Source organism: Alligator mississippiensis, chromosome 6 (assembly GCF_030867095.1).
Source record: "Alligator mississippiensis isolate rAllMis1 chromosome 6, rAllMis1, whole genome shotgun sequence".
NCBI lineage: Eukaryota > Metazoa > Chordata > Crocodylia > Alligatoridae > Alligator > Alligator mississippiensis.
The window spans coordinates 10,190,724-10,214,872 of NC_081829.1; the positions used below are offsets into that span (position 1 = coordinate 10,190,724).

Consider the following 24,149-nt stretch of genomic DNA (forward strand, 5'->3'; position numbering starts at 1 on the left):
ATGATTCACTTTAAACATCCTAGAGAAGAAACTGGAATTGTAGACTTGAGTTTTGCCCTGTTCACTTCAGAAAGCAGGTGAGAGGTTCTTCATATTACAAATGCAGGAGGAGAAGGCTGTTGGTTCCTAAAATTGCCAGTCTTGAGTTCTGGATTGACAGGGCTGAAACTGCGTTGCCTGGTCCCCCCCAAAAACCTAACATGCACCTGATCCTAAGCATAAGCCATCAAATTTCCAAATTGCTGCAGCACCTCAATTGAAATTGCAACATCTCATCTGCTTTACACTAACATGTAAATGTAAACAAAGCAAGTTGAGTATAATAAGGTTTATTTTTTAAGAATTCTGATTAAATTGATAAACTCGAACACCAAGTTGAGTCTTACGGGCTTGACAATACTAGGGACTGAACTCTTTGATAGATTAAGCAGTAATATAGGGTTTCTTCTGCTGCTTTCCTGGTATGTGATGTGGTCAGTCAAAATCAGGGATGTGATATACAGCTCTCTAAGTGTCTGTAGTTTATCTCTGTGCCCAGCTAATAACTATTTTCAGTTAAAACTTCATTTCATTTGGCAGTTGCCTGAAGAGCCAAACATTTTGGGAAACAAAAATAGTTACCAAAATAGATTAAATTCTGATTAGTATCCTGGAGGTGAAACCTACCCTGGTCTTGGGCCATAGGGTATTTCGATATTGTCGAATGCCAAGAACACAAGTCAAGAGGAGTGCTGTTGACTCAGAACCAGATCACCAAGTCTGATAATTAGGCCTGAAAGGGAAGCTGTTTTACTTAAATAAAAAGTGCCTCTTTACATATTCAAAACGTAGCCTGTTTTCTAAGCAGTATCCTTTCAAGCAGAGGGTAAGCCTAGCTGTAAGTAGGGCCTCAGGGGCTGGAAGTTTTCAGCCAGATGCTATGTAATCAGGTAGGGCATAATGGTAAAACAAGGTGATCTAGGTTTTAAAACTAGGAGTTGCATTAGTCGGAAGGGAGCTGCTGGTATGTCAAGTGCTGTTGACAAGGCTTTCTGTAGACTCTGGCTGAGCATATACACTTGGCAAATACTTTACAAGCAGAACAGCAGTTGGAACATTTAGTGCACAGAAAAATGCAACATCCATAGAGCTTCTATCCCCAGGTGTTTAGGTTTTCCCCACCTCCTGATTCTACTATGTCTGTACATGCTGTCTGGGGATAATACTCTTGCCATATTTATTGGCATGGCTAGCATTAAATAATTCCTCCTCTATTAGGATAATAAAGCCAATGAGAAATATGAATAAAACATTTAATCAACATTCAAGTGTACATTTCTGCCTATTCCAGTGCCTACGCCATTTCATTGCTGTTTTGAATCTTTTCGAAGCACATAGGGTGTTGCAACACACTAAAGTCTTTGGATATGAATATGTAGCTGTCACCCTTTCCAATTCTGTTTGTTGCCCAAGTTATGAGGCATTACCCTGTAATGAAAGACTGCAGTAACTGTCATTACATATCATTCAATATTGTCTAGCTGCTGTGTCTTGTAAGAGGAGGTGGACACTGTTAGTGTATTCTGGCTTCTTGAGACTTGCAGTGTCTTACTAACATGTGCATTTCTTTTTCTGCTCTTGTTTTCCTGGTGTTTGTACTGTAGTCACTACTTTGGGCGACAGTCTGCTTTTCACTCCATCCCAGTCCTCATTTGGGCTCATTACCCCTGTTTTCAGTGCCTCATAGATTCCCATAGTCAGCATTTGGAAGGCAGCATCCACATTGCTGCTGTTCTTAGCAGATGTCTCGATGTACTTTGCCCCTAGTGAGGAAGCCAGCTTCTCACCCTCTTTCTTTCCAACCTTGCGCTCTGCTATCAGGTCACACTTGTGCCCAACCAGGATAAAAACGATGTGAAAAGGTTTCACAGTCTCTGTCACTTCCTGATGCCACTCACGGATGCTTTCAAAGGATGCTCTGTTGGTCAGGTCAAACATCAGCACTCCCCCAGCAGAGTTGCGGTAGTAGGAACGTGTCACAGATCTTGGGTACAAAGAGGGGTACACGTGAGACTTGACATTCTCTGTTTTATTACCTTCCTAAAGATCATCTTTGTGACATGGAAGCAGTGTGAAATGCCTAAAAGAGTCAGAAGACAGCCTGCCTCCCCCAAAATTTCTGTTTAATTTTTTTCTGAAATATTGAAGCTAAAATTTTTCAATTCAAAATAGCATCTTGCTATCTCATGGCACCTGGAGTATAAGATACCTGGATTGCTGTTCTTTATGGGCTGGGCTTTCTGATGATGTTATATTTCCCATGATGGACTATTTTTTCCCTGAGTGATGGTAAGGGGTGTTTCATTAAAAAAAAAAAAAAAATCCTGATGATTATGTATTATGGGAAATGTAGTCCAGCTTACAAGTGAAAATGAGAACAAAAATGATACTTCTCATACAACAGCATGTTGACATGTTGAACTGAAAATGTGTTGGTGTTTGCTACTGACTTTCTATGAGAAGCAGACACTCATGGGGGGGAAAATATCATTCATTTGAATACTCAATTTTCTACCAAAATGGTTTTGAAGGAATTTTTTTTTCAGCTCTTGGTCTTAGAAGTAGGGCCCTTCTAAGCTGTGTGTCCAGTCACTGAGCATTATTTTGATTTTCATTTCAGTCAGTTGTAACCAACACATTTAACTTGTGTGTATAACGCTCCTTTTCTTTTCCCAACTCTAGTGTAGGCTTATATATCTTTTCTGTCTGTCAGAACAGGTTAGGAAAATCCAGTCAGTTTTTCCATTCAGCCTCTGCCAGAGTGCTGCAAGGAGTTTGTGGGCAAGTCTCTTGGAATGAGAAAACCGACCCATCTGGCTATGGTTCTAGTGCCAGAGTTAGAATACAAGACAGTATGCTAAACCCACCATAGAAAGGCATTACACTGTTAGAGGATTAACTGCATGGTATGTTTACAGCCAGTCATGACTATCTACAGCAGATCTCTGGGAACTTTCCCTACTCCTGCCTAGCCACCAGTGTAGATCCACCTGCTACAGCTATAGCACAGGGGTGCGCCAAGCTCAGGCTGAGAGCGCAAGCACAGAGGCATTGACCAGCTGAGACCTGTCTGTTCCTGCTTCAGCCAGTGGGAGATGTAGGTTTGCCTACAGTGACAGGTTTCCTAACTGGTTCTTTGCTGGCAAAAGCTCTAGGGCGGATGAGGTTTCAGGAGTCATCTTTATCCCTTCAGTTCCCTTGGCACATCTGAATACTGTACACTTCAGGAGTGAGCAGCTCATTTCTGTCAATGAGGTGTTTGCTTGGTTCGTAACAGTTCTAAGAAGAAGAACGCTCTGTGCTTAGGGCCTTGGCGTGCTGGATTGTGAAGGGCTTTGGACTAACATAAGTGGCTGGTGTGCCAGGTAGTGCCTAGAAATCAGGCCAGAGTCTCCCCTTCTACTACTGTGAATTATTTAAGTCAGTAGAGTTATCTGGCTGTAAAATGAGTTGAAAGGCAGAAGTAGGGAGAATCAGGCCTGACACATACATATAAACCTGATCACTTGATTGGCAGCCCTCTGCTGACAGTCTATGATGAGAGTGCTTTTCTCACCCTGGAGGTGGTTCCTTGATTTCTCCTTACTTTCCTTATGACTGGGAAGAATCCTACTCCCAATGGAGTCACTGGGACTTCTGCCACTGATTTCAATGGGGGGGGAGTAAGGGTTTGAATAGCTATATCCAGAAAGGGAAGAACAAAGCAGATCAGCTTACTTTGCTGCATCGTGTTCAGATTGTTTTTTTTTCTCTCCCTGCCTGTCCTCAGGCAGCATTGAGTATCACTTAGCAGACACTTGGCTCCCAAATTTCAAGCCCTGACCCCCAGAGCTGGAGACTCAGGAGGACTCTACAGTATTGTTAATGAGTTAGCTGGAGTGTGAGTCAGCCTGTGTGCAACTGCCCCAGGTGCACTGCACAGTGAGGTCCTGTGAGTATTGTGCATCCCTGGTTTAGGGCATCAGTCCCTAAAATGCCTCCTTTAGCCCTTTCCAAGCTTGCAGCTTTGCAGTCCCCCCAATCTTCTTTGGATGCCACGTGCTGCCCTCCCTGACCCAAGGCTGTTTGTACATGGAGTCAGAATAGGAGAGGTGGAGATCCCAGCCCAGCTTTATGAGTCCTCATGCCCTGTCACTGAACCCTCTCCTGATACCTCAGACCATTTGCCCCTTTCATTCGCTCTCAGGAGAGACCAAAGAGCACGTGGGTCTACTATCTTCCCGAGACAGAGTCCAGAAACATCAGCTGGGGAAGATAGCTGAAGTGCTTCCCATGCTTTTCCAGCTCTGAGATGCTGAGTTTCCAAGCCTGTTAATACATCCCCTTTCCCTAAACAGCAATCCAAGAACCGCCCTGGCATTCTCTGCATCTGCATGAAGTCTGTCACCTCCACGGCAATTTTAAACCCCCTTTAGCTGCCCATCCAGCTCTCTGCCCTCCCCTTCCCCCACCACCCTTGATGCTTCTCTGACAAACCTACCTGAATCGCTCCTGCCCAGCCGTGTCCCAAAACTGCAGCTTAACCTGGACCCCAGGTTCAATCTCCATAAATTGGACGTAGAAATCTACTCCCACAGTTTGATTAATGGATTCGAGGAAGACGCCCTCAGTGTAGCGCTTCAGCAGGGATGATTTCCCCACCGTGGAGTCCCCCAGCATAATAATCCGAAACTGGTAGTGCCATTGTGAATCCATGGGGATGTCAAAGGAGAAAACCCCAGGGGAACGGTGCAGACTAGAAGCTGCCAGGAGCCCTGAGCCAAGCCTCTGCAGTGCAGAGGAAGAAAGCATCTGAGAGAGGAGTCCCACTGCTCTGCTAGCTGGGACTTGCTTAGGTCAGAGTGGGATTGCTTCTTGCTGATGCCTGACGGCTGTGAAGTGCTTTTCTCTGTTCAGGCAGGTAGCTGCCACGCCAGTTTGGATCTGCTCTTTCTGTAGCCCCCACCCCCTGAGCACACAATTACAGGAAGGTGAAGGCAGAGAAAAGGTTTTTCTTTTTGGTTGGGACTGATCGTCCCTACACAATAATGCTCAGAGGAACAAGCTAAATAGATGCAAAGCTCTGATGAGGAAGCAGCTCATTCTCATTACGTTAAATTAAGAGAAGAGTACGTGCCTTGTGGTTTGAGAGGACTGGGAGTCAGGTGACCTGGGGTCTATTTGTTTGGCTATCACTGTGGTCTTGGGCAAGCGGCTGCATTTCAGATATCCCCCTTGTGAAATGAGGATGATGTTAATGACCACGCTGGGGCATACAAGGCTACATTAGCCTAATTTTGAGCCCTTTGGAATACACTAGAGACATATCCTAGTCTGCCTCTAGTCTAGCATAACAGAAAATATTGGAGGTTCACATTCCCTTCAAGGGTTTGGCTTTTAGAGGCATGCACTTCCTTTCATCATCAGTTGCCAATCTAGGCATAAGCCCAGGACCTGCTATAGGCAGATGTCTGAGCCACAGGCTTCCTTTGGGAAGATGTTTAACCTGTAAGACATGACCGTGCATGTATCGTATTGTGTTTGTTCATGCTTAGCACACCCAAAGCCAAAGACTGAGCTTTTGCAATACAACTACATATGAGCTAATGGAAGACATGCCTCACCTGGCTTTGCAATATATATGCATCTGAATGTATAAATCAGTTCTGGGTTCTTTTAATACTGAATGTAGACATGTCCCCAAAACTTGTGGAGTTCAGAATCAGGCTGCAGGAGCCTTCCTTGTCTACACAGCCATTGTCAAATAAATGTAACCTACAACTTCCCAGTGTGCAGTTTTGTCCTTCTGTAGTGCTGACTAGCCAAATATATTGGTTGTTAAATCTAGCACCACTTTGGTTAGTCCTGGTGACTCAGCTTGGGTAGCAGAAGCTTATGTTTGAGATGCAGAGTTCATAGGTTCAGCTCCTGGTGCAAAAGAGCCACTGAGCAGTTTGGCATGGCACATAATCAAAGGGGTTCTGCTGATTAAATTCCCTTGGTGTGAGACTTTCCACTGCAGCAGCTGTCAGGAGGGTGGCAGCACTGGTTTTCCCCAGTTGGATACACTGGCATTGAATCTTAGAAGCAGTAGGTATGGGGTAATGCTACTGTGCTAAAGGCAGTGTAAGACCCTCAATAGACCAGGAAAGGCTTGTTCAATTTGACTTCCGTGTTCCTAGTGAGACAATTCTCACACCTGTTCCCTCCTAAAGCCCATTAATGCAGGTAAAATTATCTGCAGGAATGAAACACCAATGTAGCTGGTCCACATTGATGGTCTTAAGAAGAAACAAGATAGCCCGATTTGGGACAATAGGAGAGAGATCAGACAGACAGACAGTTCATCCTAGGAAGGAAGTTATCCTCTCAACAGAGGTTTAAAAATATTTTAAAGGAGATACAATACCGTGATGATGAGGGAAGTTTGAATGGGCAGCAAGACTCCTGGGTTCTCTTCCTGCCACTATTCTGATCAGGTTGCTTGACTTTCTAGTGCCTATTTACCCACCTACAAAATTAGCATAGTATTTACTTTCTGAATCCTGCACCATCACAGAAGGGCAATAAAACTTCATTAGTTAAAATTTACTAAATGATTTAAGTTCAGACACAATAGAGCCATATAGCAGCAGAACAGATCCACTCTCTCCTGGCATAGAGTTCTCTTCCCCAGTGCCCATACTTGAATGAACCACCAAATTATGGAATGGAAATACAAAAAATGGTCTTAATGAAGAATCAGATACTCACTAGAGGTATTTGAATAACAGTGATTGTCCTCACCAGTATATGGCACAGTTTCATAGTCACAAACACTGAGACCAGAGAGGGTTTAAATACCCAGGTCCTATTAAAGTCAGTAGGAGTTTGACTCCATTGACTTTCAACAGGGCCTAGATTTCTCTGAGGATCAAATGCCAGCTTGACTTCAGAGAGCCACAGTAGACCTACCTAAGGAGGAACAGAGCTGGGATTTTCTCTAACTGGCTATGTATGGTGTCATAATCCCATTGCATAGGAGGAGGCATCAGTTCCTGGTAGTTTTTCCTCAGGAGTTTTAAGTGTTGAAATCTAGTCAAACAAAAACAACCATCACAGGCAAGGAGATGGAGACCCAATGCACAGAACACTAGTGGGACAGACAGGAGAGGAGGGTCGACCCCTGAGCTGCCATGTGGCCTTGACAAATACATCATTTCCCCTTTCTACCCTTCTGATTGTTTAGATGGCAAGTTCTGTTAATCAAGGGCCATCTGTTCCTGTGTCTGTGCAGTGTCCAGCACAATGGAGCCCTGATCTCAATTGAGGTCTCTAATGTTACTGAAATAACACTAGGAGTACAATCTGATTTTAAGACATGCTCAATTTAAGCTTAATAACATGTATAACCGAATCCACTATGATTTTGAATTTAAGATGCCTCCCAATAACTTGATTCTGCACATGAAAAATTTATAAATTTGTTATAATTTTCCATAATCTCTATATAATTTTCCACGCATAGAATATACAGAACATGTATAGAATTTCCACGTATTATTTTCCACCTTCCCACCCCCCACTGCCTTGTACTCAGATCCAAGATGAGGAGCCTTTCTCCCCATGTTGAATGAAGGGGAAAAAACTCTCTTCTTGGATTCAAGTAAATAGGGTAATATGAGATTAAGCTAGAAAATTAGCAAAAAATAGTCAATTACACAAGTGGTGCATAAATACTGGCCTGGTTCTATGTAGTGAACTTCACTCTTTTGCACTGACCAATAAAACCATATCCCACTGTATAGACACGAATATCTGATAGATTTGCTCATATAATGAGAATTCATCCAATTACTATGTTATGTAACCCCCTTCTCCACCCCCACAAAGAAAAGAAATCAGGCCACAATGATTTCCTGTAAATATAACATCTTTGAGGTGACTTGGCAAAACAGGGAGTAGTTAATAGCTCACATATAATGCAAGAGCATATCAAAATCTCATTCAGGCTAATAGCCCCATTGATTGGATCAGATCTATTTACCAGTAACTGAATATCAGCTGCAATGATCAAAGAGCTTCTTAGTTCTAAAATTAAGTTAAAAAAATGAATTATTGTATTTAAAAGGGGCTTCCTCTGGTAAGAACCAAATAAATGCCTCTAACAATGACTTGGTGCCAACTAGATTGCCTGTTTTTCACCTGGAAGGGGAAGCAATTTTTCATTAATTCAGTGCAATTCAACTGTCCAATGGATGAATGGATGAGATACTTTGTTTCTGTTAGAGATAGACCTATGCCCCCGATTCTAACCCCATCCGGAACGTCAGACTCCTTCCCCATTTCTATTTCTGAATCAGCTCATCCATCCCCATAAATATTTCACATCCTTGGCATCACAGTATCACCTCCCCACCTGCAACACCATAAGTCCTGGTCCCTAATTTCTTGGCTAACACAGGCATTTTTCTGGTGTTTTTCTCTTCTTTTGGGGTTTGCAAGTTTTCTTGTGAATCACCTTCACCCCATCCCAGCCTTCCTCCAGAGCAATCTCCTTGTTCTTCAGGGCTTCATAGACGGTGTTGACCATAGTCTCAAAGGCCAAGTCCACATTAATATTGCTCTTGGCAGATGTTTCAATGAAGTCCATGCCCAGGTAGGCTGCCAGCCCTTCTGCCTCCTCAGTGGAGACCTTACAGTCTGATTTCAGGTCACATTTGTGGCCAATCAGGAGGAAGATGATTTTTTCCATAATCTGAACGCTGGCCACCTCTTGGTACCACTCCAGAATGTGTTCGAAGGACTTACGGTTGGTCATGTCGAACACCAGCAGCACGCCCACAGCATTGCGATAGAAAGACCTGGTGATGCATCTGGGGACACAAATGAAATAGCTTAGCAAACCTCAGTCTAGGGATCTCAGAAGCTTTGATCTGCTTAAGTTTTTCTATTCACGCCCAGGACGTGACGCCAGCACGTTCCTACTTTGGGCCACACACATTGGTTTTGTTTTTTGCTGCCTTGTGACATAAAAAATAGGTTTGGGAGTTGTTTTCTTTCTGTCTTTTACATTTAAAAATAAGGTCTTAACTACCTTGCCTTTTTTCTGGAAGACTATATGGACAGCTAAAGGAGTGTATGATAATGACCCCAGAGATGGCAAGGAAATAAATTCATTTGAAAAAGAGCCTTTAATCAGCTTTATTTGAAACTCCCTGGGTTTTTTGTAAATACTGGGTGTGTTTACACGTGCATTTACACTGGTTTAAATTTACTGCGCAGTAAGCGGGAATAGACTGGCATCTACATGTACAGACGTTAAAGTGCATTAATGCTGTGTGTGGGCTGACTTGGGACTAAAGTTAGTCCCAAGTCAGTCTACACACACAGTATTACTGTGCAGTAAGGTGTCTACATGTGCATTACTGCGCAGTAACTAATTGGGCATACATTTGATATCTGCACGATGCAGATATCAAATTTACGTTCAAGTTGTCGTAAGTTGCTATATTTACTGTGTAGTACAGGCATGCATGTGTGGACGCGTGCCTGTACTGCACAGCAATTTCAGTCACCATGCAGTAAATGCACGTGTAGACGTGCCCACTAGGTGCATCTACACATTCATTAATGTGCCACAGCTACTGTGCATTAAGTTTAATACTTAAATAATCAAGTACTAAATCAATGTGCAGTAACTTGCACTACTGTGCAGTAGTGCTGGCACACGGGGGTTTTTTGGATGTTAACTGAACAGTAGCCTAATAGTACTGCGCAGTAGCATATTAGCACAGGTTTTGCCTGGCATGCTACTGCACAGTGTTATTAGGCTACCACGCAGTTAGTGTCTCATAGATGCACCCACTGAGATCTATTCAACTCAAGTGCAGAACAAAAACTTTAGCGAAAAGGGTTTTTTGTTAAAGGTATCTCAGCTGACCCTTACTGCTTCAATTAAAGACAGGTATGAGAGTTCTTGAATTGAAATTGTGTCCTTGGACTGTATCTTTGCTCTCTTATCCAGCACTTTGGGTTCCTTTAGTAGCCCTCTGTGCTGAGAGATGGATTAGGGAGAAGGGGCATGCTTGAACTTCAGGCTCATTCACTCTATGGGTCAAGACCCAAAATCTCCAGACCCCCACAGCTATATGTGCCATATCTTGTGGCAGACACTCCAGCCCATCCTAAAGTTAGAAAGAAAATAGTCGGTTAGATGGTCTGTGCAAGCAAGCTACTCATATGAGTATATATATTTTTTGAGACCAGGCCTGTAACTAGAACAGTAATTCCATCCTCCATGCCCTCGTTTAAAACACTCAGCTCCACCATCACTGCAGATTCTTAGTCTGCTTCTCCCTTTTCCACACTTGACGGAATCAGTTCTCCAATGGACAGCAATCACTATTTTCCCTTTCACCCCCACAAACAAAGGACATGAGGTAATATCAAACCCTGCTTCGACTCTGAGAAGTGCTAATGGTGTGTTAACTCCACTCTCCCTCCAGCTTCTCTCCAAGAGCAAGCCAGAAATGACTGTTGGTTCACTGCTGGCCAAACAAATAGTTGTAACTGACCCTGAACATACAGATCTCTTGCAATCCAATCCCTCCCGCCCTGCCTTCAACTGCAAATACCCTTCCCAAGCCTGGCTGGGTGGCTTCAAGCACATGATGCCATTACATCATAACATTTACAAGGCTGCAAAGAAAACGAAGCAAAATATTGTGAAAAACACCTTGCTTGGGCCTTTGGGCACCAGTGCAGCAACAGAAGGAGCAAGACTGAGGGCACAGAATGGTCCATGCAGAAAATAGGTCTGGGTGAGCTGGGTTCCAATCTATGGGCAGTGTCTGGGCTGGAGAAGGGAATAGGGTTTTATTGGATCTGGGTTTCTGCGGAGAGGGTGTGTGTGTCTCTCTCTCTCTCTAAAAGGATTAGCTCCTGGCATGTAGATCTGTGTGCATGAAGGGCTGTGTCTGTCTCACTATGCCCACATTCCTAGAGTTGCCCAGAAACAGGGACCCTTGAGGCAAAAGCCCAGAGGTAACTCCCTGCACCTCTCCCGGGAAGAAATTACCGTGCCCCATGAAGAAAGGGCCCTGGATTGGAATCAGGGGAAAATTGCTGAGATTAAGGCAGACGTACCTCTGTTCAAAGGGCTGCATCTTACAGCCACATTTTTTTCCCTCCGGGCAACTGTGGTCTTCTTGGAATCTCTCTCTCGTGTTCATGGCCTCAAGCATTTTAACTCAGAACTTTATAAATGAGAGAAAGTGCCATCCAGTCTAACCCCTGGGTCAACTCACTGTGGGGCTCTGGCCACACAGGGGAAATTAAAACCCATAACTTGCCACTGGTGCTAGGCTCTGTCTGTGGGGTTGACTGGTTGAATGGATTGGTAGACACGGGTGCAGGTTGTAGCCGTGTTGGTCTAAGGACATAGGCAGACAAGGTTCTTTGGGTAAATCTGATATCTGTTATTAGACCAACTTAAATAGTTGGGAAAAAAAATTTTTAGCAAGCTTTTGGGTTTAAAAACCCTGTGTCAGGCTGAGGAAGTCTCTGCAGTTGGTGTGTGCTCTTCCTGGACGGAATGAATAGTAAAGAAGCCAGGGGCTGGGCTGGGCTGCATGCAAGACTGATTGGTAGGAACATGCCCCTGAGCTTGCAAGGTAAAGAAAACCCATCGGGTGGATAGTGCTAGACGGGGTGTGGGTAGGGGGTTCTGTGTCCCTGGTCCCCAGGCTCCTCACCTGAACCTCTCCTGGCCGGCTGTGTCCCAAAGCTGTAGCTTCACCTTGATCCCTGGAGGCAGCTCGATCATCTTGCTGTAGAATTCCACCCCCACGGTGGGGCAGGGAGCTGGCCCGAAGCACCTCTCTGTGTACCGCCTGAGCAGGGAGGACTTGCCCACTGTCGAATCCCCCAGCAGCATGATGCGGAACTGATAGTGCCAGTTACCGTTCAGGTTATAGGCTGGAGGAGATGGTGCTGGCTCCATTCTCAGGTGCCCCAGAGGAGCAGACAGGCTGTGTGTGGGGCCTGGGGTACCCCTGTAGTCAGGGTGAAGCTTCCTGCGGAGGAGGGTGAACTGCTCTGGAGCCTGCGAGCCCTGCTCAGGGCAGCAGGTCAAGCTTTGCTATCATGGAATGACAGTAGAGAGGTTAAGGACAAAGAATTTAATCAGGAGTCTCCACCCTCATCCCATTAACTTCCTCCCCCCACCCCACCAGGTGGACTCCCCACTGGGAGCAGAGACAGTGTAGCTGGGAGAAGAGGCACTCCACCCCTTTCCTTTCCTAGCCTCAAACCACCCATCCCCACCTCCCCCCCATAAACAAACAGCTCCTCTGTATCAGGTTACTACCAGACTCAGGGCGGAGGGGGGAGATGCGATGGGGGCCAGGTCTACACTAACCAAGTTCTGCTGATGTAGCTGAGTCAGGTGAGGGTGTGAAAACAGTCATGCACCCCAGCCAGCATCACCGTGTCAGCAAAATCCATGCTTTGCAACTGAAGAGAGCGCCTTTGCTCATGTCGTTTGGGGATGGGGGTATAACTATGCCAGGAGCAAAACTCCTTGTTTGCCGTATGCTGCATCTCCATGAGAGGGGCACTACCCAGAGCATTCCTCTGGGCTGGCTTCAGCAGAGGCTGCCAAATGTCTCTGGGTCCTAGGAATGCAGATATTTCCAATCCAGATCAGACTGGGAGCCCACTAACCTAGTGTTGCTTTAGAGGAGTAGGCAAGAAACTTACAGTTTCCAAGGGGCCACAGTGGCCTGCTTCTGGAAGCTTTTAGGATTACAGGTCCCTTAGTTTTGATTCCTGTTGTTCTACCTTTGAGGGCAGCCCAGCCCTCAGCTGATCACTGCTGCTACCTTTCAGCCACTCACATGATCTCAAAAATGTCCCTTTATCTACATTCGAATACAGGAATCATTACAGAAAGACTGCAGGCCAAAGAGTAAGGAAGCAGAGGCCAGAGGGACAGAGCTCAGCAGAGACCCGGGTCAGAGGGTAGGAGGGGCCTGACCCACACTGCAGAGAAAAAGGGGAACTATGGTGCAGTCTGTCAGCTCAGAACATCCCGAGTGCCGGAAACCTTGGCTCTGGTTAAAAGCGTCAACAGTTTTGATTTCTGGCTTCATCCTCAGCCACTGTCTTGAACACAGTGGGCATGTCTACATGTGTATTTATACGCTTCTAAACTTAAGGCAATTTAGGCACACGGCTATACATGGACACACTAACACACAGTAAGGCACATTAAATTTAGGCATGAATAGCTAAGTCACATTAGTGCATGTGCAGATGTGCTAATGCACATTAATGTGGTGTGTGTCCATTGACACACGTTTAATGTGCATTAGCACATCTACACATGCGCTAATGCAACTTGGCTATTTGTGCTTAAATTTGATACCCGCTTAATGCTGGTATCAAATTTAGGCTCACATAGCCTTAACTCGTCATTTTTAAAGCACATTAAGGGTACGCACATGTAAACACGTGCCCTCAATGTGCCTTAAAAGTAGCAATTTTAGGCTAAGCCTGCTTAAAAGAGGCACATGTAGACATGCCCAGTTTGGTTAAGGCTGAGCCATTCCTAGTATCCCTTGCAGAAAGGGGCCTAATCCCTTGGAGGAACAGGGTTTACTCTCCTCATGATTGATTAGTATAGCTTGGTTTAGCAGCTCAATCATTTCCCTCTGAGAATGAGATAGTGAAAGCCATGAACAGTATTCACAAAGGGCCAGGAGTTAATTAGGAAAGGGAAGGCTGAACAGTTGAACTGACTCTGTTGTTGCCAGACAGGAGTTGTGAATGATCCGCAAACAGGTGCTGATTGTTCCTTGCCTGTGTCCCAGGCACTGGGGACAGAGGGAGGGGGCCTTTGTTGTCAACATCCTCCCCTGAACTGCCCCAGGTTGTCCTTTATCCCCTCATACAAAACATCTTAGTGAGCAAAACTAATGAGGAGGGTTTTCAGAGCTGGAGGAGTTAAACAATACTTGTTAAAAAAAGAATGTGATAGGGTCAGAGTTCATGTACTGGGGGGGTCGGGGGTGGGGGGTCTGTTGTGCTTTGTACAGTGGAAGTGTGACCTAATGAGTAGGGTATTAGAGTGTGACCCGGGAGACTTGGTTCTAGCCCTAGCTTTGCCACTGGCCTGTGCCTCAGTTCCCCCATCTGCTAAATGGCACTAACCAGCCTCTTCTTGTGAGCCTTCAAGGAAAGATCTCAGTTCTTGGGTCCCTCTCCCATCTTTGAGAGCAGGATTCTCGGGGCCCCTGCCCTCTAATCCTCTGGAACATCAGTTATAAAAATCACATTCAGTTCACCCATCCCCCCCGATACAACCATGCAAAACTGCCAGGTCTAAAGGGAAGGAAAAGAAAGGGTCATTTTCCAATATTCTGTTCACAGTTTCCCCTTTTCTGCGCCTCCTTAGCATTATGCAGGTAGGTGGAGAAGATAGCTGGGGACGCTGGCAGTGTGAGTTCCTTGTGGACTCTGCCTGTTTCCCGCGTCACCTGACTGCAGTAGAAGCCGATTCCATTAGATAGGAGTGTTGTCACGCAGGGAATGAGCATGGAGCCGACAGCACTAAAACCTGGCAAATCCTCAGTGCAGTGGTTTCCTTTAGTTGCTTTCCAGCTGAGAGTCTCAAATCTGTGCAGGGAGCAGATTTCATTAGAAAAGCAGAGGCCACACAGTGGTGTGTCTGCACCGCCATTGTATCATGTCCAGGAGTATCGTCTGCCAGTGTACTTCCACCTCTGCACTTAGTGGGGCAGCCTTAAAAATACCCTAAACACAGACCAGTGAGCATGCCCAAGACTGAAAGACAGAAAACAGAGAGCTGGGCGCTGTTGTGGCTAGATTGCCTCCTTTCTGGAAATTGGCGCACACGGCTTGGCGGGGGGCATGCTTCACAGCTGCTCTGCAGAAAGAATGGAAGGGGTGTAGATGTGCCCTATATGCCACCCCCTCCCCACCCAATACAGTAGCTAAATTTAATGAAAACAAAATTGCGTAACATTAATAGCTCAACTATTTAAATTCATTTCAGGACTATTGCTTGCATCAGTCTAGCTGCTGGCCCCAAGGACTTACCACTCTTACTCTTTGATCAAACTTCACATATATTTGCTCCGTGAAGAGCCAGTTTCTTCTACACTGGACATGTCTACATGTCCATTCATGTGCTGTAATTATGGCACATTAAGTGTAGTACCTGTAATAACAGGTACTAACTGAATGTGCAATAGTTGGCACTACTGTGCAGAAGCACTGGCAGACATCTTTTAAGTGACACCAATGCACAGGAGGACTAATTCTATGGCTCATTAGCATGGCTTTTGCCATGACGCGCTAATGAGCCATAGAACTAGTCTACCACACTTTTAAGGTAAATGCAGACAGTCAAAAAGCCCAAAGCTGAATTGATCCAGTTTTTGCAGGTTAATCTAAACTGCAGGGATTAAACTGAGAAACAACTGAAGAGACATTCACTTCGGATTCAGGAAATGCTGCCACATACCTGCAGCAGCTCAGGCCAGAAGCCGAGGTGGGGGGTGCACTGAAGCACAGCTCTGGCATGTAGCCAGCATGGGCTATGTGTTCACTTCCTCTTCCTGCTGCCCCCGAGGTCCCTGAGATTTGCATTCTGCAGTCACAGCCAGCAGTAAGTTTTTAGCAGAGCAGGGCAGCTCTGTACTCGGGGGAAGGGAAGTTTAACTCCCCGCCCTGGCTCCAGACCCCAGCCAGGGTTTGCTTGCAGGGGGCAGTTCTGTTCTGTTCTAGGTTTAAACCAGTTTCTGATGATTTAAATTAGTTTATATGCAGCTTCTGTCCGTAGCCTTAGTGTCTTGTGTTGATATGCCTACTGTTGAGGCTCTTTGCTGTGAAGAGTAGGAGTTTCAGGCCAAATTTATACTCCCAGTCAGGGCTGGCCCGTCCTATCCTGCAGAACCTGTGGCCACAGTGGCCCCCTGCAGCCAGGAACACGCTAAATCAGCACCGTAGCAAGTGGTGTGGGCAGTTGCCACCACTGAGTTCATGTCCAGCCACTGGCCACTCCCCCTCCCCCTGCCAGCTTCTTTGGCTGCCCACCCCCCTGCCACTGACACCTCCACCGGCTTCTTCATGTCAGGAGGCCCCAAAACTGTAGCTTGTGGGCAGGCCCTGCTCCCAGTGGTTCAGGCTTGAGATCTCATGAATTTTAAAGCAGTTGCAAACTTAATATCTTCGCTCCCAGCTTTCAAAACACTCGATGACCAGAAATGGCTGAACTGCTCTGATTTATAGTGCCCCTATAGGGGACTATCCCTTTTTAGTGAGAAGTCATGACTTTGGAATTTGAAAATGAAGACATTGAGGTCAAAATGGAAATGCGTATATTGTACCTCTTAGCATAGACACAGCACACAACACAGTAATAAAGAAAGAGATCCATAAAAGCATTTAAAGAAAAGATAACAGCAAAATTTGGGGCAGGTGTCTTAGCTGGACAGCTAATTATGGCCAGGTGCTAAAGTGCAATTCCACCTTGCAAAGCAACATTGGAAACAGATGAAGAGCATATCAATTTTCAGTGCTTCCTATTTTGCAGATTGCAGTTGCCATGTCCACTCCCCTTTTATCATGAGCTGGTAAAAAAAAAAATCTAGCTGTTTATTCTCAGTCACATTTTTTGCAGTAAGTTACTTGTGTAAGCCTAACAGGCTGCATACGATAGCTGAGGGCATTAACGTTACCTACTGACATTTTACCAGGTGTATAGTTTGAGTGAGGGTATAGGCAGGGCAGTCTAGAAGTTGTGAGGCAAGAATTTTTAGGGCAACATCTTTTTATCTATTGGACCAGATCTGCAATTGAGATAGAGTTAGACAAGCTTTTGAATGCAAGACATTCTTCATCAGTCTGATCAACCTGGGAAAGAATGTCTTGCATTCAAAAGCTTGCCTAACTCTATCCCAACTACATAGCTGGTCTACTAAGACATATACCCTGAGAAATCCTTGCCTCTTACATAAACAGCTGTCATTTTTCCTGTTTCTAAACAGATACTTCGAAATTTGTTTCTCCAGCATAATGGAACTTTTATGTCACGATACATTAACATACATACCACCCATCTTTGTATTTAGATGCTGCTTCATGTGTAAGGCTTTAGTTATAACACATTTCACATTTTTGTGACACGGTAGCAGCTAGGGTACATTAGAAGACAATTTGTATAGAAGAGCAGTTCTCAACTTTGTTACCCAAGGCAACCCTCAGAAAATTCAAAATCTTAGGTGCCACTCCCCCCCCTCTATGGGGACTAATAGAGCAATTATTCTATTGTAAAGAACTCAAGAAGACCACAGCAGGTCAGGTTTTTTTGAAACTACAGATTCCCATTTGAAATCTCTTGGCTTACCTTGAAAATCACGTGCAGGTATTTTCCAGAGTTAATGCCCCCCACCCCTCTTTTCACATAATTAAGTTGTCTAAAAAAACCCCCAGTATTATGTTATTCTTAGCCAGTATAAAAGTCTTATACAGAATACCGGCCCCCTGAACTCTCATTGGAAGCTATGAACTAAAACTAAAAGTAGACGCAGCAGAGTCCAGGAAAAAAGTTTCCAATAGTGGCTTTATTTCCAAATGCCCCTAACAGAGGAAAGACTTGCAAAAAAGACCAAGCATCTTTATACCAAAAGGGGTTTTTATTCAAGGACTACTTTCCCAGCATATGCCAGATGACTCACTGTCCTGGGCAGCTTGGGGTGTACACGTGACTAGGGAAAAGCAACAAGGATTTTCTGTACAAGTGTGATGGGAGCCAACTCACAGCCAGTCAAAGTCATTGGCCTGCTCACCTGCCATGCCTTTGATAAAACTGATTAACTGATATTAACAAGGTGGGAGGTCACCCATTTTAATGCTCTGATGTCAAGGGCATTATACATGGCTCTGACCTCCCCTGTACTGTGTCCCATGCTTCACAGATGGCATCCAACTTACCCCCAATTCCCCCGGCCCCAAGTGCTGGGTAGCACTTGGACTCTGGCCCAAACTCCGCCTCAGGCATCCAGAGACCACCCTGATGCCCTATCACTGGGCCTCAACTCAATGAACTAGTGGAACCATCTTACGTGCAGTCCTTCAGGCCCTGCTCGGACCTTACTCTGCATTGCCCCTGCTCAGCCCTTCAGGCCTGCTGATATGGACCCTACTCTATGTCCCTTCAGCATAGTCCTTCAGGTCCCCATATGGACCCTACTACTTTTTATATTCCCTTGCTGGGGCCTCAAGACCTATGTCCCATGAGACTTGGGTGTCTCTAAAAGTGTGCCTGGACCCTAGGAACCTCCTCCATCCCCATAGTTCCTATCCTGACCTCCAGGTGTTCTGCGAGCAGCAGCTCCAGCCAGGTGACGCTCCCTCCCTGGCTGCTTCCAGCAACTGCTGGCCCTACTGCCCAGGGCCTGCTCTGATCCCTAGCAGCTGTGCCCCATTCCCAATCAGGCAGCCTCCTGCTGGTCATCTGACTCCCGACTGGAAGAGAAGCCATCTGTAGGCTGCTCTGCTGCTTGTTCTAGCCCTTAAAGTGGCAGGCAGCAAAGGTGCCCTGGCACAGCAAGACAATGCAGGAAGCCCAGAAATAGGTTTTCAAGAGAAATGTAAAGTCAAAGTTCCAATGGAGGAAGCTATAGCAGTTATAGCCCAGTCTTGGCCTGCTTTTCAGCTTCATGTTCCACTTTGACCTGTAAACACACAAGACGACAAGTTAGATCTGGATGGGAAGAGTGAACAGCTTGCCCCATTGCCACATTCAGGTCCCCTTCCCAATCCTGTCTGCACCAGGGCAATTCACTTAGCAGCACTGGGAGCCTTTCATGCAGATGACTTGCTGGCCAAGAGCACTGGCATTCCCAAGTGCTACATCCCGCCTTTTAAATGACTGCCTGGCCTCAGTCCCATATCCGCAGGATTCATCCAGCAGTCACCATGTAACAGGAGTCATCACTGACCAGGCAGGGTAAGCAGGTATGTAAGTAGCCCTTGAAAAGCACAAATTGTAGAAACTATGCTCATTCTAAGGAAATGTTCCAGCTCTAGAAAAAGCCTGCAACTATGTTGAAGGTTCTTCCTACTGAAATGCAGCACCTTACACTTCTCTACATTGAAGGCCATTGGGTTTTGGTCAGCCCACATTGACAGCATGTCCAAGTTGGCCTGTATCCCTAACCTGTCCTCTGGTGTGGCTGTCCTCCCCCATAATTTGGTATCATCCATGAACTTGGCCAGTTCGCATTTGACCCCTGAATCCAGATCATTAATGAAGATGTTGAAGAGTACCAGCCCAAGAGTGTTACCCTGCGCCACACTGGTTTGCTCCCATCAACTAGTACTCTTTGGCTACATCACTCTCACACAACCATTTTTTATGGGTAGACAGACACAATGATCCTAGTTAAAGCAAGAGTGCACCAAACTTGATGCTGTTGTGGCCTCCCTGACAGGTCCTTTAGAAGCACATGTGAAAAGCTACATGATAAACCCTTTCAAAGCAGATACTGATGAAACTTACTTTGCTATCAAACACCATTCCAGAATTTCATCCCCTTGCAAAGTGCCCATCATGTTCCTCTGGGCATCAGGATTACTGTGCTGGCTCCTGATAAGACAGTTCTCAGCTGCTTCCATTTGCTGAGAGATTCCTGAGAAAAGCAAGCATGGAACAGGGATTAGAAACAAACAGGTTTTCTGCACAGATCAGTAATACAAATACAAGCACGGTACACCTAAAACATCAGCTCAAATTCAACAAGGGGAAAGTTTTGCTTATTTAGGTGGTCAGCTGGGAAAGCCCATTCTGGCCTTAAAATTAGTTAGCACGTTCCAAATAAGAGCTGCTTTAAGAGTGTTTATCCACACTCCCTGGACCAGAGAGATTTACATTCCTCAGGGCTCTGCCAGCAAGTAAATGTTTTCAAACTAGTCTCTCTCAGTGCAGGACTGTTCCAGCAAAGAGGGCGAGACCAGTTTGTATTTTATTCTCCCTCCTTTTTTGACCATGAGATCGGTGTTCAGATCTGATGGGAAAGGGTTCTGGAGGTGAAGCAGCTAAATTTCTGTTCAATGGAGTTTCTCTCACCTTGTGCAGTGGCTGCTCCAACTCAAGTTCCATTCATCTAGCAGGTGAGCTATCCAGACAATTGCTTGGGGGTCTGAATGATGCCAAAAGGCCCTAGAACACAGATTGTAACAGCATCCTTAGTCAGTGGAGTCCCACAGTACAGCATTCTACAGACTTGCATTGCTCAGGACTCAGACCCTGCAGAGCATGACAGTGGGCCCATTGTAGGAGAGGTGAGTGACAGCTACAGGCATCAGGGGCCTCGCCATCAAAGTCCCTCCTCCTTGCTATTGCATGTAATTGGAGACCCTGTGGCTATTTTTGTTGAGCCACAGCTCTTGGATTTACATGCAGCCTAAGCATCTGGCAATCCCAACAGGCCTCAGAACAGCTGTTAGGAGGTCACTCAGCAGAAGATAGTAGTGCAGTTCACGCACCGACCTGCCATGGACTTGCTGGGTGACCTTCAGCAAGTTATTTCACCTTGCCATGCCCGTTTCCTTTCTGTAGAATAGGGACAATAATGGCCTCTCTGGGAAGCACTGAGACCTAGCAGTGAAAAGCAACAAGAGGTAGACACTTATCTATTAGTGATAGCAAGGAGAATATTTGCAAGAGCAGCTACCACCACAGCACATCTCATCTGCAAGGTCCATTCCAGGAGAGCTCTGCTTCACAACAGGGGCCACACCAAGGAATCCTACTGTAACCCTTCTGCTGGGCACTGGTCAGCAGCAATAAAGGCTAGGTTCGAGTTCCAGGACACCCAGTAAATTCACTGTGGCTCAAGCCCCCCACCCAGGAGTCTGGGATCGCTGAAGTGGATGGGAGTGGCCCTGCAATAATCCCCCTCCTTGCAAGCAGTGTCAACACAGGAGGTCAGATTTATTACAGCAGATAGAGACAAAGAAAACACCAGATGCAATTTGAAATGCTGAGCTACAAGGTATAGCCTGTAGTTTCTCTTCAGGGAAACTCCACCCATGCCCACACAGTTTGCAACTTAGGGGATTACCCAAAGGTTTAGCTCTGGGGGCCTGCACCACCACACCTGCCACCTGGCAACAGGCTGGACAAGGGAGGGGGGGGGTGTGCCCACACTGTAGCTCTTATGAGTTGCTTCTTAGGGTTTGCTGCACCTCATGGAGCTACTAGGAAGCCTTGGTCCATCTGCAATGCAAGAGACCTTTTGTTGCTCCCTAGGAGGCTGTAGAGTGCCAATTTCCATTTCCACATGGTGGCTGTGAGGGGGTGACTGCAGCCGAAATCTGTGTACTGCACCCCCAAAATTCCTAGTCCTGATTACACAGCTCCTGCTGGGGCAGTTAAGCTCTGCAAAAGAATTCAGGAGCCAAGCCTACCCATGGCAATGCCTGCCTGAGTTTCCCCTTCCATATTGGCTCCTTTGCCCCAGATCTTTTAGCCAGCTGCCCCTTCCCTTGCGCTTGGCATGACACCACCCTAGCTTTCCTAATCAGGGTTTGCCATGCTTCCATGGCATTCAACTGTCCAGACAGCATGCATTCCCCCAGATCAACAAATCAGAGGGGGGTGGGGGGGAACAGGAAGGAAAGAAAGATGCAATATTACAGCAAAATAGACACTGGTGGCAAACATTATTATGGTCAAACTAAAGCACATTCTGCAGTACAAAACACACACACAGCAAATATGAAACCAGAACACACTTTACAGTACAAAATTACTTGTACACTGTGTTACACAAACAGTTACAAAGGGTATACAATAGAACAGGCCACCAGAACATCAGCTAGTTACTACTGCAACAGTATTTTGCCTTTTACACCCTCCTCCAAGGCCTGGATGCACTGCAAGAGGATGGCCCCATGTCAGGCTTCTCAGCAGCTACACCATTCATAAGCATGACAGTCTCACAGCTTACCTGTCTGACTCATTGTACTGAGTGAAGATAGGTCCCCTCCATGATCCATAGGCAGGGGATCACCCACACCTCCCTGGAATAAAAGGAAAGTGCAACAGTTTGTTAGCCCACAGCAGTCTCCATTTCTTATTCTAGATATGGGCTAGTAATAGAGGAACCAGGCCTGCCGGAAAGCTGGCTGCCCCTCTGCCATCACAGAGGAGTGGGTTAGGCCTACAGAACACCTGCCAGGTATGATCCGGCTCCAGGTGCTCCCACCTCATTGCACAGATGTCTCCATGTTCCTTCCAACCTGACATTCCTGGTTTATGACCCTGGCTGTACATGTACTTTCCTGAAATGTTGCTGGACAGTTATAAAAGGAACAAACTGGACAGCGACCGTCAAGGAAAACAAAATCACTCTTGGCTCCTTTTTGACCGCGCCAGCTACACAAGCAAGACAGACGCAGCTTCGATAGGGCCGTGGAAACAGTCTCAAGTGCTTCCTATGTAACCGGTACCAAAACATGAGCAGGTATTGTTGGTACAGCTTATCTGCTCCGATGACCAATATCATCATTGGCAGTTGGGGGACAGTAAAAATGTAACAAGTCTTTACTAAACCTCCAAAGGAAGTGGTATAAAGCCACGTACCACATGAGAGCAGTGCAAATCCCATGTTGGACAGGTCCCAGCATCGCCAGACTCTACTCCAGGCCTTGTGAAAGTTGATGCACTGGCAGACCTGGAAGGAAGAAAAAGCAGTCTCACTGCACAAGCCTGGTGTGGAGAGGAAGAGCACAAACCAGAAACGATCCCAAGCGCTGTACTTTAAAATCCTGCCACGTGTAAGGGGAGCTGGGTAGAGGCCGTCCTACCTGGAGTGGGGTGCACTGTCTACCTCTGTGTTAGCATTTATGCTCGTTTTACAGGGCCACCTGCCTTACAGCAATTTTGCTGCAAAGTAACCGGACCAGTCTCCACACAAGACCCCCAAATCACCCTCCCTGAACAGGGAATTGAACTCCCTTATCCTCCAAGCCACCAATTCTCCCATTTATTCATCCTGCAAAAGTCTTCCTCTTGCACAATGCCTGGTAGCCTCCACACCAGCAGCACAGCATGCAACTCCCGCAGCTCGCAGCCGCCATCAGAGCAGGCAGCCACTCTGCTAGGTAACAGCCACCGTCACACAAAGGCGGGGAGCCCGTGTCTGCTCTCCACACGCACGCCAGAGCAATTCCCCTGGCTGCAACACACGCTGCGAGCGCACACTGGCCCCAGAGGCCGGGTGGGGCGTGCCCCCAAGCTCACAGTTTTGTTATGCGCCAGGAGAAAGATGCTGCAAGAGCTGGAGGTCTCCACCCGCTTAAACAACCAACCCCACGCGAGGCGGTAAGTCTGGATCAGTGGGGCGCCAGGCTGGTACCACTGCACAGCCCACAGGACAGGACACCCCTCAGGTCAGAAGCGAGGGTTGCGCCCCCACATGCCCCTTCCTCTTCCCCACCCCAGGCCCAAGCCTCTTTGCAGCCGGAGCCTCCTCTGACCGCTTCCCAGCCCCGAGACCCCGGCCCTGCCTGCAGCACCCGCGCCGCCCCTCTGAGCCCAGTGCTCGGGGCCCGGCCTGCGGGGTCCAAGGGCCCGCACCCGCGCCCAGAGGGGAGGGTGGCAGCGGATGATGAACTAGGCCGCGCCTCACCGCCATTATCCCGCCTCGGACCAGCGCATGGAAAGGACGGAATACTGCGAACCTCGGCTTTTATAGGCGGGCCGGGCCAGCAGCGAGCGTCCTGATTGGCTCCGCGTGGAGCGCGTCCCGCAAAGCCTCCTGGGACATGTAGTCCCGCTGCAGTGATAGCCGCGCCCAGCTCCTGCCCCTGCGGTGCCCACGTGGCGTCACAGGGAGGTGCTTGCAAAGTCAGCCCGCGGCTTCCCAGGGCGCGGCGGCCCGGCGTGCGGGGGATGCTGCTCCCGTGACTTGCCCGCGCGCGGGGGCTTGCTGCAGGGCCCTCTGAAGGGTCTGTGGGGAGGGGCTGAAGCCTGTACCGGGCAGTGTGTGTCTCTCTTCCCCATTAGGAATGGGAGAAGGGGATGTCCCCAACATGTGGGGGAGAACCCAACATCC

General features: G+C 46.9%; 2 protein-coding genes, 1 long non-coding RNA gene and 3 other non-coding genes across 7 annotated transcripts; all 6 read right to left on the reverse strand.

Annotated features, from left to right (window-relative positions):
* Positions 1-313: 313 nt before the first annotated feature.
* Positions 314-4,874, reverse strand: LOC102576703 (ras-related protein Rab-39B-like). Its single transcript, XM_006267128.4, has 2 exons — positions 4,520-4,874; positions 314-2,023 (listed from the first exon to the last, which is right to left on the reverse strand). The coding sequence occupies exons 1-2, from the start codon at positions 4,828-4,830 to the stop codon at positions 1,591-1,593; spliced, it is 744 nt and encodes a 247-aa protein (XP_006267190.2). The 5' UTR covers positions 4,831-4,874; the 3' UTR covers positions 314-1,590.
* A 1,755-nt stretch (positions 4,875-6,629) lies between these two features.
* RAB42 (RAB42, member RAS oncogene family) lies at positions 6,630-12,189 on the reverse strand. The gene is made up of 2 exons (XM_019488512.2): positions 11,754-12,189; positions 6,630-8,873 (listed from the first exon to the last, which is right to left on the reverse strand). Exons 1-2 carry the CDS (start codon positions 11,999-12,001, stop codon positions 8,453-8,455), a joined length of 669 nt encoding a protein of 222 aa, XP_019344057.1. The 5' UTR covers positions 12,002-12,189; the 3' UTR covers positions 6,630-8,452.
* A 5,439-nt stretch (positions 12,190-17,628) lies between these two features.
* LOC106737432 (uncharacterized) lies at positions 17,629-23,791 on the reverse strand. 2 transcript variants are annotated; one of them, XR_001373103.3, is made up of 6 exons: positions 23,724-23,791; positions 22,676-22,766; positions 22,041-22,113; positions 20,156-20,248; positions 19,589-19,718; positions 17,629-18,761 (listed from the first exon to the last, which is right to left on the reverse strand). It is a non-coding gene; the product is annotated as an uncharacterized LOC106737432 (long non-coding RNA). The 2 variants fall into 2 exon arrangements; XR_009462952.1 differs by lacking the exon at positions 23,724-23,791 and adding an exon at positions 23,672-23,691.
* LOC132251306 (small nucleolar RNA SNORD99) lies at positions 18,961-19,032 on the reverse strand. The gene has a single exon (XR_009463251.1). It is a non-coding gene; the product is annotated as a small nucleolar RNA SNORD99 (small nucleolar RNA).
* Positions 20,358-20,491, reverse strand: LOC132251295 (small nucleolar RNA SNORA44). The gene has a single exon (XR_009463240.1). It is a non-coding gene; the product is annotated as a small nucleolar RNA SNORA44 (small nucleolar RNA).
* LOC132251294 (small nucleolar RNA SNORA16B/SNORA16A family) lies at positions 22,363-22,508 on the reverse strand. The gene has a single exon (XR_009463239.1). It is a non-coding gene; the product is annotated as a small nucleolar RNA SNORA16B/SNORA16A family (small nucleolar RNA).
* Positions 23,792-24,149: the final 358 nt, after the last annotated feature.